General features: G+C 42.5%; 1 protein-coding gene across 6 annotated transcripts in view; it reads right to left on the bottom strand.

The window, feature by feature from the left end:
* The window catches only part of LOC106577924 (CD99 antigen-like protein 2), a 37,326-nt gene that overhangs the window by 5,479 nt on the left and 17,559 nt on the right, over window positions 1-14,288 (bottom strand). Inside the window, exons 3-11 of one of the 6 annotated variants that reach the window (XM_014156387.3) lie at window positions 13,892-13,930; window positions 11,825-11,899; window positions 8,121-8,219; window positions 6,389-6,469; window positions 5,704-5,766; window positions 2,315-2,386; window positions 1,968-2,012; window positions 1,723-1,842; window positions 1,478-1,543 (exon numbers count right to left, since the gene is read on the bottom strand). In XM_014156387.3, coding sequence (XP_014011862.1) covers window positions 1,478-1,543; window positions 1,723-1,842; window positions 1,968-2,012; window positions 2,315-2,386; window positions 5,704-5,766; window positions 6,389-6,469; window positions 8,121-8,219; window positions 11,825-11,899; window positions 13,892-13,930 — 660 coding nt within the window. The remainder of the gene's footprint in view (window positions 1-1,477; window positions 1,544-1,722; window positions 1,843-1,967; window positions 2,013-2,314; window positions 2,387-5,703; window positions 5,767-6,388; window positions 6,470-8,120; window positions 8,220-11,824; window positions 11,900-13,891; window positions 13,931-14,288) is intronic. The other 5 variants (XM_045701536.2, XM_045701537.2, XM_045701538.2 and 2 more) reach the window with 5 other exon arrangements.

Genomic DNA, 14,288 nt, shown 5'->3' with positions numbered 1-14,288 from the left:
AATACCCCATAATGACAAAGCAAAAACTGTTTTTTTGAAATGTTTGCAAATGAAAACAGAACCGTACGTAACTATTCAGACCCTTTGCTATGAGAATCGAAATTTAGCTCAGGTGCATCCTGTTTCCATTGATCATCCTTGAGATGTTTCTACAACTTCATTGGAGTCCACCTGTGGTAAATTCAATTGATTGGACAAGACTTGGAAAGTCACACACCTGTCTATATAAGGTCTCACAGTTGACAGTGCACGTCAGAGCAAAAACCACGGTTGAAGGAATTGTCCGTAGAGCTCCGAGATAGGATTGTGTTGAGGAATAGATCTGGGCAAGGGTACCAAAACATTCCTCCAGCATTGAAGGTCCCCAAGAACACAGTGAAGAACACACACCAAGACTCTTCCTAGAGCTGGCCGCCCGCCAACTGAGCAATCAGGGGAGAAGGGCCTTGGTCAAGGAGGTGACCAAGAACTCGATGGTCACTCTGACAGAGCTCCTCTGTGGAGATGGGAGAAACTACTAGAAGGACATCCATCTCTGCTGCACTTCACCAATCAGGCCTTTATGATAGAGCTGCCAGACGGAAGCCACTCCTCAGTAAAAGGCACGTGACAACCAGCTTGGAGTTTGACAAAAGGCACCTAAAGGACTCTCAGACCATGAGAAACAAGATTCTCTGGTCTGTTGAAACCAAGATTTAACTATTCGGCCTGAATGCAAAACATCACGTCTAGAGGAAACCTGGCACCATCCCTATGGTGAAGCATGGTGGTAGCAGCATCATGCTGTGGGGATGTTTTTCAGCAGCAGGGACTGGGAGACTAGTCAGAATCGAAAGAAAGATGAACAGAGCAAAGTACAGAGAGATCCTTGATGAAAACCTGCTCCAGAGCACTCAGGACCTCAGACTGGGGTGAAAGTTCACCTTCCAACAAGACAATGACCCTCAGCACACAGCCAAGACAACGCAGGAGTGGCTTCAGGACAAGTCTCTGAATGTCCTTGAGTGGCCCAGCCAGAGCCTGGACTTGAACCTGATCGAACATCTCTGAAGAGAACTGAAAATAGCTGTGCAGCGACGCTCCCCATCCAACCTGACAGAGCTTGAGACGATCTACAGAGAAGAATGGGAGAAACTCCCCAAATACAGGTTTGCCAAGCTTGTAGCGTCATACCCAAGAAGACTTGAGGCTGTAATCGCTGCTAAAGGTGCTTCAACAAAGTACTGAGTAAAGGGTCTGAATACTTATGTAAATGTGATATTTCAACAAACAAAAAAAATTATACATTTGCAAAAATTCTCCAAAAACTATTTTTGCTTTGTCATTATGGGGTATTGTGTGTAGATTGATGGGGGAAAACTATTGAATCCATTTTAGAATAAGGCTGTAACGTAACAAAATGTGGAACAAGTCAAGGGGTCTGAATACTTTCCAAATGCACTGGAGATAGGACCTGTATGGGTGGTTTGGTGGTTACCTTGTGGTTCTGTGGCCACCACAGCGTCTGGGTTATCAGTCTTCACCAGGTCTGCATTCAGGCTCTCTGTGACAGGACACAGCAGTCTGGTAAATCTGAGAATTTATCTACATACTATTATCTGATTATAGATTACTGTAATCCCAGGTAATCATTACACTGTTATCAAAACTATATAGAATCATATCCACATTATACCACAAGATCTAAATCCCAGATTACGTTAACCCCAGCTGGTATCTTACGCTGTATGCTGAAGCAGAACTTCTTCTTCTGGTAGGAGACGTAGCTGGTGACCGCGCCAACCAGCGCCAGGCCAATGGCACTGATGATCCCGGCGATGGTTCCGGTCTCAGCCATGGTGTCTGGAGCACAGAGGAACACAGAGGTGTAATCAATAGTCAATAATCGATAAGCAATAATCAATATTAGACACAGACCTTTGCCATGCATAACCTGTTATTTCATAAAAATATTGTTGTTGTCATACCAAGGTTGTTGTCATCAGTGGCAGACTGGCCTCCACCATGTCCACCTACAGGAATGATGCATGTCTGCTAGTCAGTTACATTTTATTATAATGTGCAATCAATGGAAATGCATTTAATAAAAGGTCCCTGTATCCTGATTGAAAATATTAACTAGTAACCCAGATGTAAATACTGTTTACGTATTTGTCCAACTAAAACAAGACATTTACCTTTAAGTAGGATTTAAACAGAGTATCTTCATTTAAAAAAACAAGCAATGGTAAAGGTCTGAACTCAGAAGACGGTTCTCACGCTCTTTTGATGTTTGTTTATCTAATCATTTCCCCATTTTAAGATCATCCATTACCTTTGCCTTTGTCAGGGTTGTAGGTGTCGTCTTTCCCAACGTCAAGCAGATCATCGTCTGAGAAAGATCCACCTAAGGGATATAGAATCAACATTAACTGGCAACCCTAACCTGACAGGCTCCAAGCCAGGGACGGCCCCCGCTCAAACACAGCCAATGTCCCCAACCCTAACCTGACAGGCTCCAAGCCAGGGACGGCCCCTGCTCAAACACAGCCAATGTCCCCAACCCTAACCTGACAGGCTCCAAGCCAGGGACGGCCCCCGCTCACACACAGCCAACGTCCCCAACCCTAACCTGACAGGCTCCAAGCCAGGGACGGCCCCCGCTCAAACACAGCCAACGTCCCCAACCCTAACCTGACAGGCTCCAAGCCAGGGACGGCCCCCGCTCACACACAGCCAACGTCCCCAACCCTAACCTGACAGGCTCCAAGCCAGGGACGGCCCCCGCTCAAACACAGCCAACGTCCCCAAAGTAAGGTCTCCAGAAAGAGGAGAAGGTTCAGTAGACAAGGGAGTCAGTCACAGTATATAGAGGACAAGCGCTGGTCTTCCAATGTAAAGATGTAATAAGGAAAAAGAGAAGGGTTGCCAGATGTCATTCAGGAAGGAGAAAGAAGGGCAGTATTTGACAAGATCCAGAGGGAGCAACACAGTTAGTTGCAAGATACAGTGAGGGAAAAAAGTATTTGATCCCCTGCTGATTTTGTACGTTTGCCCACTGACAAAGAAATTATCAGTCTATAATTTTAATGGTAGGTTTATATGAACAGTGAGAGACAGAAAAACAAAACAATCCAGAAAAACGCATGTCAAAAATGTTATAAAATGATTTGCAATTTAATGAGGGAAATAAGTATTTGATCCCTCTGCAAAACATGACTTAGTACTTGGTGGCAAAACCCTTGTTGGCAATCAGAGGTCAGACGTTTCTTGTAGTTGGCCACCAGGTTTGCACACATCTCAGGAGGGATTTTGTCCCACTCCTCTTTGCAGATCTTCTCCAAGTCATTAAGGTTTCGAGGCTGACGTTTGGCAACTCGAACCTTCAGCTCCCTCCACAGATTTTCTATGGGATTAAGGTCTGGAGACTGGCTAGGCCACTCCAGGACCTTAATGTGCTTCTTCTTGAGCCACTCCTTTGTTGCCTTGGCCGTGTGTTTTGGGTCATTGTCATGCTGGAATACCCATCCACGACCCATTTTCAATGCCCTGGCTGAGGGAAGGAGGTTCTCACCCAAGATTTGACGGTACATTGCCCCGTCCATCGTCCCTTTGATGCGGTGAGGTTGTCCTGTCCCCTTAGCAGAAAAACACCCCCAAAGCATAATGTTTCCACCTCCATGTTTGACGGTGGGGATGGTGTTCTTGGGGTCATAGGCAGCATTCCTCCTCCTCCAAACACTGTGAGTTGAGTTGATGCCAAAGAGCTCCATTTTGGTCTCATCTGACCACAACACTTTCACCCAGTTGTCCTCTGAATCATTCAGATGTTCATTGGCAAACTTCAGACGGGCATGTATATGTGCTTTCTTGAGCACGGGGACCTTGCGGGTGCTGCAGGATTTCAGTCCTTCACGGCATAGTGTGTTACCAATTATTTTCTTTGTGACTATGGTCCCAGCTGCCTTGAGATCATTGACAAGCTCCTCCCGTGTAGTTCTGGGCTGATTCCTCACCATTCTCATGATCATTGCAACCCCATGAGGTGAGATCTTGCATGGAGCCCCAGGCCGAGGGATATTGACAGTTCTTTTGTGTTGCTTCCATTTGCGAATAATCGCACCAAATGTTGTCACCTTCTCACCAAGCTGTTTGGCGATGGTCTTGTAGCCCATTCCAGCCTTGTGTAGGTCTACAATCTTGTCCCTGACATCCTTGGAGAGCTCTTTGGTCTTGGCCATGGTGGAGAGTTTGGAATCTGATTGATTGATTGCTTCTGTGGACAGGTGTCTTTTATACAGGTAACAAACTGAGATTAGGAACACTCCCTTTAAGAGTGTGCTCCTAATCTCAGCTCGTTACCTGTATAAAAGACACCTGGAAGCCAGAAATCTTTCTGATTGAGAGGGGGTCAAATACTTAATTCCCTCATTAAAATGCAAATCAATTTATAACATTTTTGACATGCGTTTTTCTGGATTTTTTTGTTGTTATTCTGTCTCTCACTGTTCAAATAAACCTACCATTAAAATTATAGACTGATCATTTCTTTGTCAGTGGGCAAACATACAAAATCAGCAGGGGATCAAATACTTCTTTCCCCTCACTGTATTATGACCACATTAACAGGAAAATGAGTCGCCTTTAGAGAAAGTTAGTGAGGATATAGACCATCAGCTATGCTTTGTGCGCAGTACACCCGCAGTACACCCACAGTACAACATGAGGCTGAGATGAGGCTGAAAATATTTCTCTTTTAAAGCATATATCCTTCAATTCTACACATTTTTACCATGAGGCTGAGAAAAAGTAAATAGATTTGAAAGTGAATTAAAGCTAAAATATAGGTGTGTTGATTGTGAACTGTCTTGTGTGAAAAATGAACAAATTAAATAGGCAGTGACGAGGTGTGTATAGCCATAGAAACAGTGACATATGCCTCAATGCAATCATATGCGTGGCTTATTGGGGGTGTGGCTTTCAGTTAGTTATTTTTGGCAAACCATCCCGTGAGAGTGAATGTCATTCCAGGTCATCTGTTCTGTGTAATCAGATCTGACTAACCCAGTGCACTGCTTGCTATGAATTATATCTGATGGTGTTTGCATGTTTAGGTTTGGAACACTGACAAGTAAATATCATTACAAAACATATACATATATATAAAAAACTAAATACTCAAATCAGAGTGGCTGGGCCTGGCTCCCCAGTGGGTGGGCCCACAGTACGCCCACACCAAGAGAAAGGTTTGAGTAGCGTGTTCAATCCATAGCTCCCTAGTAGGTCTTGTAAATGGTGTGTGAGAGAGAGAGAGAGAGAGAGAGAGAGAGAGAGAGAGAGAGAGAGAGAGAGAGAGAGAGAGAGAGAGAGAGGGCCAGAGAGAGAGAGCCAGAGAGAGAGAGCCAGAGAGAGAGCCAGAGAGAGAGCCAGAGAGAGAGCCAGAGAGAGAGCCAGACAGGTAGCAATAGAGAGATGGAACTAGAGAGGCAGAAAATAATAGAGACAAAGAGAGAGAGACAGACATACATCAAATATAGAGTGATATAAAGAAGGACAGAGATATTGGATATCAAAAGAGAGAGGGATGCTGTTAAATAGAACTAGGTATTATCCAAGAACAGAGCAGAAAGCTGGTCCCCAGCCCAGTAGACAGGCAGGGTTAAGTTTATCCAGGTTGACCAGGTAGGTTAGGGTCAGGTCGGGTAGGTCAGGCAGGGTTCTTACCCCCGTTCCCTCCTCTGTTGTTGGGGGCTCTGTCTCCCCTGCCTCCGCCTCCAATACCTTTATCTGACAAGACATGACACCACATCAACCCTCTGATACTAATATGGTGTTACTATGAGAATAATATACTACCACTCTACTACTACTGCAATATACAGACCATCAAACCCTAATACTATAATACCACTGTAGTATAAAGACTATCAAACTCTAATATACTAGTACTATACCACCACTGTACTATAATACTACTGTGACTGTAGTATACAGACTATCAAACCCTAATACTATTACTCTGACTATAGTATACAGACTATCAAACCCTAATACTATACTACTACTGTGACTATAGTATACAGACTATCAAACCCTAATACACTAATACTATATTACCATTCTACTACTGTGACTGTAGTATACAGACTTTCAAACCTAATACACTAATACTACAGCCCATTACTATGACTGCTATCCCTAGTATTTGCTACTCTACTACAACTACTACTAAAACTGCTACAGTATTGAACACCAGCTAGCTACTGCTGCACCACTACAATATGTATACCATACCTACTGCAAACCCACACTACTGAATGACATACTTATTCATAGAGTACTCTACACAAACAAAATAAGAACAAAAGGAATTCATACAGAAATAAATGATAACAAAATAAACAATAACCTGATTGTCCCTTGTTCTTGTCCTTCCCTCCAATGTCATTGTTGGGATCCAGAGCATCACCCAGGTCAAACTCATCAGAGGCTGCAGAGAGAGGTCACAGGTCAGAGGTCAAAGATCATGGGTAAAAGTTCAAATGCGAGCCGGGCCAAAAAATATGGAATCTACAGTATATCTAACATGCCTCAACCTGGAGGAAAACCAAACAGCATAGTCACAATATACAGCATCTGTGAAGAGATGCATTCTATACATGGTAACTTAATGTCTACAGCCCTCAAACTCAACTCTGGGCCTCTAAGCCAGTTCCAATGGATTTTTTCATTGTTCCCCTCTAATCAGGGACTAATTCAGACCTGGGACGCCAGGTGTGTGCAATTAATGATCAGGTAGAACAGAAAAGCAGCAGGATCCGGACCTCGTAGGGTAAGAGTTGAGTACCCCTGGTCTGCAATATCAGTTTTCCATACATTGTACAGATCCATAAATACATACAGACAAATACGAACACAAATGAAGATAAGACGTCACTGCTTTCACAGCTTCAAAGTAGCCAAACAGTCGAGGAAACATCTCCGAAACTAGAATGTGTGGAAGACATCCAGGAAGCACTCACATCTACTCTATTTTGGTACTCAATAGATACCGAATGTCCAAAAGGTCATTCAAAGGTCACACTGCCCATTTGTTGAATTCAAGAAAATGACAGCATTCCGTGTCATAAAAAAACCAACAGAGATAATGAGATGCAAACACACATCACGACACACTCATACATACGCGACACAACATGTGTGGCAACAAAGACAACATGTAAACACCATGGTGAGTGTACCTACAGTGTCTACAATAGCATGCTACACAGGATGTCGTTGACGCAGGCAAGATATCACTACAATGTGTGTGAATGTCTAGACGTGGACCGTGTCCCAATAATCTTCACCGGCTTCCTTTCCTCATCTCCTCCATTATAACCAATAGGAGTTGTCATCTGTCCAGTCCAATCAGATCATTGGTCATGAGAGAAAGCAGATACCAGGAACAAGGAAGCTAGTTTAGATCAGAGCCATACAGTATAGAGAGTGTGGCAAACTAGCCTCCATGTTGGGTCTAAACATTCCATGACATTAACCTTCTCATCTCCTTTCTAATTTGAACGCATGGAACATCTGGTGTCAAAATGGCTGCCCATAAAAATGATACCATCTCAAACTGAGTTTGCCAAACTCTGTATATCTACACCTCTGTTTTAGATTGAAGGGACATAGGCATTGTCTTCTGACAGGAGGTGTACGTCACTCCAACCCAGCGCTAGTCCTTCGACCAGCAGCGCAGATGGGTGACCAACTACATGATGGGGGGGGGGGGGGGGGGGCATATATCGATATTGATAGGTAGCGTCTGAAATGGCACCCTATTCCCCACATAGAGCACTACTTCCTACAAACTTACACTATGGGCCCTGGTCAAAAGTAGTGCACTACGTAGGGAATAGTGGTGCCATTTGGGACACAACCCAGACTTGACAACAGCATGGTGGTTTTAATTGGGGAATGGGGATGGTTCGTTAACAGACTTGTGTTCAAGTACTACTTAAAATCAATTCAAATACTTTATCTGTGCTTGATTGAGCTTGCCTGGCACTCTAAGCAGGCTACAGAAAAAGCTCAAAGTATTTTAAACATTTCTAATAGTATTTGAATCCAGGTCTGTTCGTTAAGCGAGCAGTACCAACCGGGCTGGGGCTTCGGTGGGGTACGGGGGCCCTTGGTGGCGAGGGGGAGCAGGCCAGGGCGAAGGCTGGGCCCAAAGTCAGAATCAGCCTGGATCTCATCTGTTAGTGTAGTGAGTGCTCAGGGGTTAGTATAGCCTGGTTAACATTCAGTCTGGTTTAACCAGGCTAGGCTTAATGCTAGGCTTACGGCTAGATTCAATCCAGAGCGAGGAAGATTTGTCAATAGCGTAATTGAAATTGAATGGCAATGTTCCCGCGTTTACGGTGACTGCATTCAAAGTAAAGGCTACAGATGGTGGCTCAATCACAAATTACCTTTACATTTCAATTGAGGTATAACGTGGATCTTCCACGCTCCGGATTATATCTAGACTAGTAGTGTTATTACAAATTGTGTCCAGGTCTGTTAGTGTAGGTATCGCTCTAGGGATAGCTAGTAGGGTTAATGGAATCACATACAGTACTGTAGTAGAGGTGCTTGTGAGGTTTAGGGCACACACACACACACACACACACACACACACAGAGAGAGAGAGAGAGAATAGTAGGCTGACTACAATCTACATACAAGTTAAAACCACAACATAGACAAGGTTTTCAAGGGCAAGACTGACCAACCAAATAAGGGACAACTTGTTTCACACGAGAGGTACAGACATACATGTGTTGATGGTACCACGGTGGCACAGCAGTGGTTCTCAAGCAGTCTTAGTATGGTAGCTAGTAGTAGTATATAGCCTCTGTGGACAGGTGTCTTTTTTACAGGTAACAAGCTGCGGTTAGGAGCCCTCCCTTTAAGAGTGTGCTCCTAATCTCAGCTCATTACCTGTATAAAAGACACCTGGGAGCCAGAAATCTTTCTGATTGAGAGGGGGGCAAATACTTATTTCCCTCATTAAAATGCAAATCATTCTATAACATTTCTGACATGCGTTTTTCTGGATTTTTTTGTTGTTATTCTGTCTCTCACTGTTCAAATAAACCTACCATTAAAATTATAGACTGATCATTTCTTTGTAAGTGGGCAAACGTACAAAATCAGCAGGGGATCAAATACTTTCCCCCCCCCCACTGTAGTAGCAGTCTTAGTATGGTAGCTAGTAGCAGTATTAGTATGGTAGTTAGTAATAGTAGCAGTATTAGTATGGTAGTTAGTAATAGTAGCAGTATTAGTATGGTAGCTAGTAGTAGTATATAGTAGCAGTATTAGTATGGTAGCTAGTAGTAGTATATAGTAGCAGTCTAGAATGTTAGCTAGTAGTAGTGTATAGTAGCAGTATTAGTATGGTAGCTAGTAGTAGTATATAGCAGCAGTCTTAGTATGGTAGTTAGTAGTAGTATATAGTAGCAGTCTTAGTATGGCAGCTAGTAGTAGTATATAGTAGCAGTATTAGTATGGTAGTTAGTAATAGTAGCAGTATTAGTATGGTAGCTAGTAGTAGTATATAGTAGCAGTATTAGTATGGTAGCTAGTAGTAGTATATAGTAGCAGTCTTAGTATGGTAGTTAGTAGTAGTATATAGTAGCAGTATTAGTATGGTAGTTAGAAGTAGTATATAGTAGCAGTCTTAGTATGGTAGCTAGTAGTAGTATATAGTAGCAGTCTTAGTATGGTAGTTAGAAGTAGTATATAGTAGCAGTATTAGTATGGTAGTTAGTAATAGTAGCAGTATTAGTATGGTAGTTAGTAATAGTAGCAGTATTAGTATGGTAGTTAGAAGTAGTATATAGTAGCAGTCTTAGTATGATAGCTAGTGGTAGTACAGTTGAAGTCGGAAGTTTACATACACTTAGGTTTAAGTCATTAAAACTTATTTTCAACCACTCCACACATTTCTTGTTAACAAACTATAGTTTTGGCAAGTCAGTTAGGACATCTACTTTGTGCATGACACAAGTCATTTTTCCAACAATTGTTTACAGACAGATTATTTCACTGTATCACAATTCCAGTGGGTCAGAAGTTTAAATACACTAAGTTGACTGTGCCTTTAAACAGCTTGGAAAATTCCAGAAAATGGTGTCATGGCTTTAGAAGCTTCTGATAAGCTAATTGACATCATTTGAGTCAATTGGAGGTGTACCTGTGGATGTATTTCAAGGCCTACCTTCAAACTCCATGCCTCTTTGCTTGACATCATGAGAAAATCAAAAGAAATCAGCCAAGACCTCAGAAAAAATTGTAGCACTCCACATTGTAGCACTCAAAAAATGGTAGCACTCCACAAGTCTGGTTCATCCTTGGGAGCAATTTCCAAATGCCTGAAGGTAGCACGTTCATCAGTACAAACAATAGTATGCAAGTATAAACACCATGGGACCACGCAGCCGTCATGCCACTCAGGAAGGAGACGCGTTCTGTCTCCTAGAGATGAACGTACTTTGGTGCGAAAAGTGCAAATCAATCCCAGAACAACAGCAAAGGACCTTGTGAAGATGCTGGAGGAAACAGGTACAAAAGTATATATATCCACAGTAAAACGAGTCCTATATCGACATAACCTGAAAGGCCGCTCAGCAAGGAAGAAGGTACTGCTCCAAAACCGTCATAAAAAAGCCAGACTACAGTTTGCAAATGCACATGGGGACAAAGATAATACTTTTTGGAGAAATGTCCTCTGGTCTGATTAAACAAAAATAGAACTGTTTGGCCATAATGACCATCGTTATGTTTGGAGGAAAAAGGGGGAGGCTTGCAAGCCGAAGAACACCATCCCAACCTTGAAGCACAGGGGTGGCAGCATCATGCTGTGGGGGTGTTTTGCTGCAGGAGGCAGGAAAATGATGTAGCTGTATTAAAGCAACATCTCAAGACATCAGTTAGGAAGATAAAGCTTGGTCGCAAATGGGTCTTCCAAATGGACAATGACTCCAAGCATACTTCCAAAGTTGTGGAAAAATGGCTTAAGGAAACCAAAGTCAAGTGGCCATCACAAAGCCCTGACCTCAATCCTATAGAAAATTTGTAGGCAGAACTGAAAAAACGTGTGCGAGCAAGGAGGCCTACAAACCTGACTCAGATACACCAGCTCTGTCAGGAGGAATGGGCCAAAATTCACCCAACTTCTTGTGGGAAGCTTGTGGAAGGCTACCCAAAACGTTTGACCCAAGTTAAACAATTTAAAGGCAATGCTACCAAATACTAATTGAGTGTATGTAAACTTCTGACCCACTGGGAATGTAATGAAAGAAATAAAAGCTGAAATAAATAATTCTCTCTACTATTATTGTGACATTTCACATTCTTAAAATAAAGTGGTGATCCTAACTGACCTAAGACAGGGAATTTTTACTTGGATTAAATGTCAGGAATTGTGAAAAACTGAGTGTCAATGTATTTGGCTAAGGTATGGTAGTTAGTAGTAGTATATAGTAACAGTCCTAGTATGTTAGCTAGTAGTAGTATATAGTAACAGTCCTAGTATGTTAGCTAGTAGTAGTAGTATATAGTAACAGTCCTAGTATGTTAGCTAGTAGTAGTATATAGTAACAGTCCTAGTATGTTAGCTAGTAGTATGTAGTAGCAGACATAACTGTAGTAAGTAGGCATTTCTCCATTGACTTGTTAAGTGTGAAGGGTCTGATTAGAAAGCCTGTATGTTATGGTGGTTTCTTCCCTCATGTGTCCTCTGGTTTGGGCTTGAGCAGGGCCTTGGTGGCTCTGTGGCTTTAGGAGGACCCTTATGGGGTGTGTGTGATCTTACCTGGCTTGGGCTTTTGTGGCGGGGCTTTGGTGGCTGGGGCTTTAGGAGGAGCCTTGGTGGGGGTGATCTTCTCATCTTCTCCAAAGAACGCACATGAGGAACGTCATCACAATGGCACATGAGGAACGTCATGACAACGGCACATGATGAACGTCATCACAATGGCACATGATGAACGTCATCACAATGGCACATGAGGAACGTCATCACAACGGCACATGAGGAACGTTATCACAACGGCTGAGGTCAGTACAGTCAAACCAGGGTTAGATTCAATCCAGACCGAGGGATATCCGCTTTATAGCGCGATTGACATTGAAAGGCAATGTTCCCGCATTCGCGGAGACAGCGTTTGCGGGTAAACGCTGCATATGTCGGCTCAATCGGAAGTTACCTTTAAAGGTCATGAACAGTCAAACAGTCAATGGTTTTTATTAAATTGGATGATATTTAATTATTTTGTTATGTTTCCCAGCAAGAAAACCAACTCAATATTAGGAAGGTGTTCTTAATGTTTTGTACACTCAGTGTATGTTTCCCCTTTCATCTGTGTCTGGTGTTAGCTAGTTACTGGCTAGCTAGGTCTTCATCTGTGTCTGGTGTTAGCTAGTTACTGGCTAGCTAGGTCTTCATCTGTGTCTGGTGTTAGCTAGTTACTGGCTAGCTAGGTCTTCATCTGTGTCTGGTGTTAGCTAGTTACTGGCTAGCTAGGTCTTCATCTGTGTCTGGTGTTAGCTAGTTACTGGCTAGCTAGGTCTTCATCTGTATCTGGTGTTAGCTAGTTACTGGCTAGCTAGGTCTTCATCTGTATCTGCTAGTTACTGGCTAGCTAGGTCTTCATCTGTATCTGCTAGTTACTGGCTAGCTAGGTCTTCATCTGTATCTGCTAGTTACTGGCTAGCTAGGTCTTCATCTGTATCTGGTGTTAGCTAGTTACTGGCTAGCTAGGTCTTCAGCCAGCATGGAACAACACATCCATCAGCACTGCTGTGAACAGCATCACAAGAGACATGCCAAACAGGAAATGTATAAATAAAATTGACATTGATCAAATATTATGAAATAATATAAGCTCCCCACCCACTCAGCCTGTCTTTTAAAACTTCCTGCTAGTTTTTCTCTGATTTCGAGCATTTCTATCCAAAACAAATATTATGGGTGATATTTTATTCACTCAAAAGACAATTTTACATGGAAATCAGAATGATTGTCCGAGACCTTTAAAATGTCAAGCACGCTATAAGGCAGATCTTCCACGGTCCGGATTGAATCTAGGCCATAACATTTTATATATTTTAATTTTATTCATTTAACCTTTATTTAACTAAGCAAGTCAGTTAAGAACAAATTCTTATTTACAATGACGGCCTACCCCGGACGACGCTGGGTCAATTGTGCGCCGCCCTATGGGACACCCAATCACGGCCGGTTGTGATACAGCCTGAAATCTAACCAGGGTCTGTAGTGACACCTCTAGCACTGAGATGCAATGCCTTAGACCACTGCGCCAATGCCTAATACCTGCTTAGGAGATGAGTATGATTTACCAGCTTTGTGCTTAAGCATGTGGTAAGTTGGCCTATAGTGCATAGCTACAGCATAGAATAAAAAGTAAGCCTAGACACAGTCTCTGAATTATGCTGATTAAAAGGGGAAATCCAAGGCACCAGTGGGGGAGAATGGCTCATAATAATGTCCGGAGCAGAGCAAATGGAATGGCATCAAATACCTGAAAACCATGTGTTTGATGTATCTGATACCATTCCACCTATTCCGCTCCAGTCATTACCATGAGCCCGTCCTCCCCAATTAAGGTGCCACCAGCCTCCTGTGGCTTGTACTAACGTTAGAACCTTAGATATAATCAATAATAGAAAATACACTACATCTTTATTAGTAGTCTTTCATGTGGTCAATACCTGATTAAATACCTGCCAGTTTAATAGATGTAAATAAATGAGGACCCTTGTGCTTACTCGTGAGCACAGTCGCTACAGCACAGGCAGATATAATCAATAGCAGAGAAAGTCTATATTCAGATGGATCTGTGAATCTGGGATCGTTTACCTGCTCCTGCCCCTTCTACTGGTTTGGGGGTGGCTGCTGCTGAGAGAAGAGAAGACAATGAGAGAAGAAGAGAAGAGAACAAGAAAAGAACAGAAGAAGATTAGAGATGAATAGAAGAGAAGAACAGAAGAGAACAATGTCATCATACAGAATGTAGCTACATCAATACACAGTCAAAATTATGATATTAATTCATATAAAACATGCAGTCAGACAGTGCATTAAAGCTACAATCAGCAATTGGTACCTCAATTTAGATTTTTTTTTTTTGTAAATGAACGACTTCATAGCCAGCGCATACAAATATATTGTTAGAAAAATGTCATACAGAATATAGCTACATCAACACAGTCAGAATTGTACCTAAATTAGTAGTCAGAAGGCTTCATACTCAGGA

This window comes from Salmo salar, chromosome 18, assembly GCF_965601325.2.
Source record: "Salmo salar chromosome 18, fSalSal1, whole genome shotgun sequence".
NCBI lineage: Eukaryota > Metazoa > Chordata > Actinopteri > Salmoniformes > Salmonidae > Salmo > Salmo salar.
Note: the sequence above shows the minus strand (reverse complement) of the source record. Positions and strands in the feature narration are given on the sequence as shown.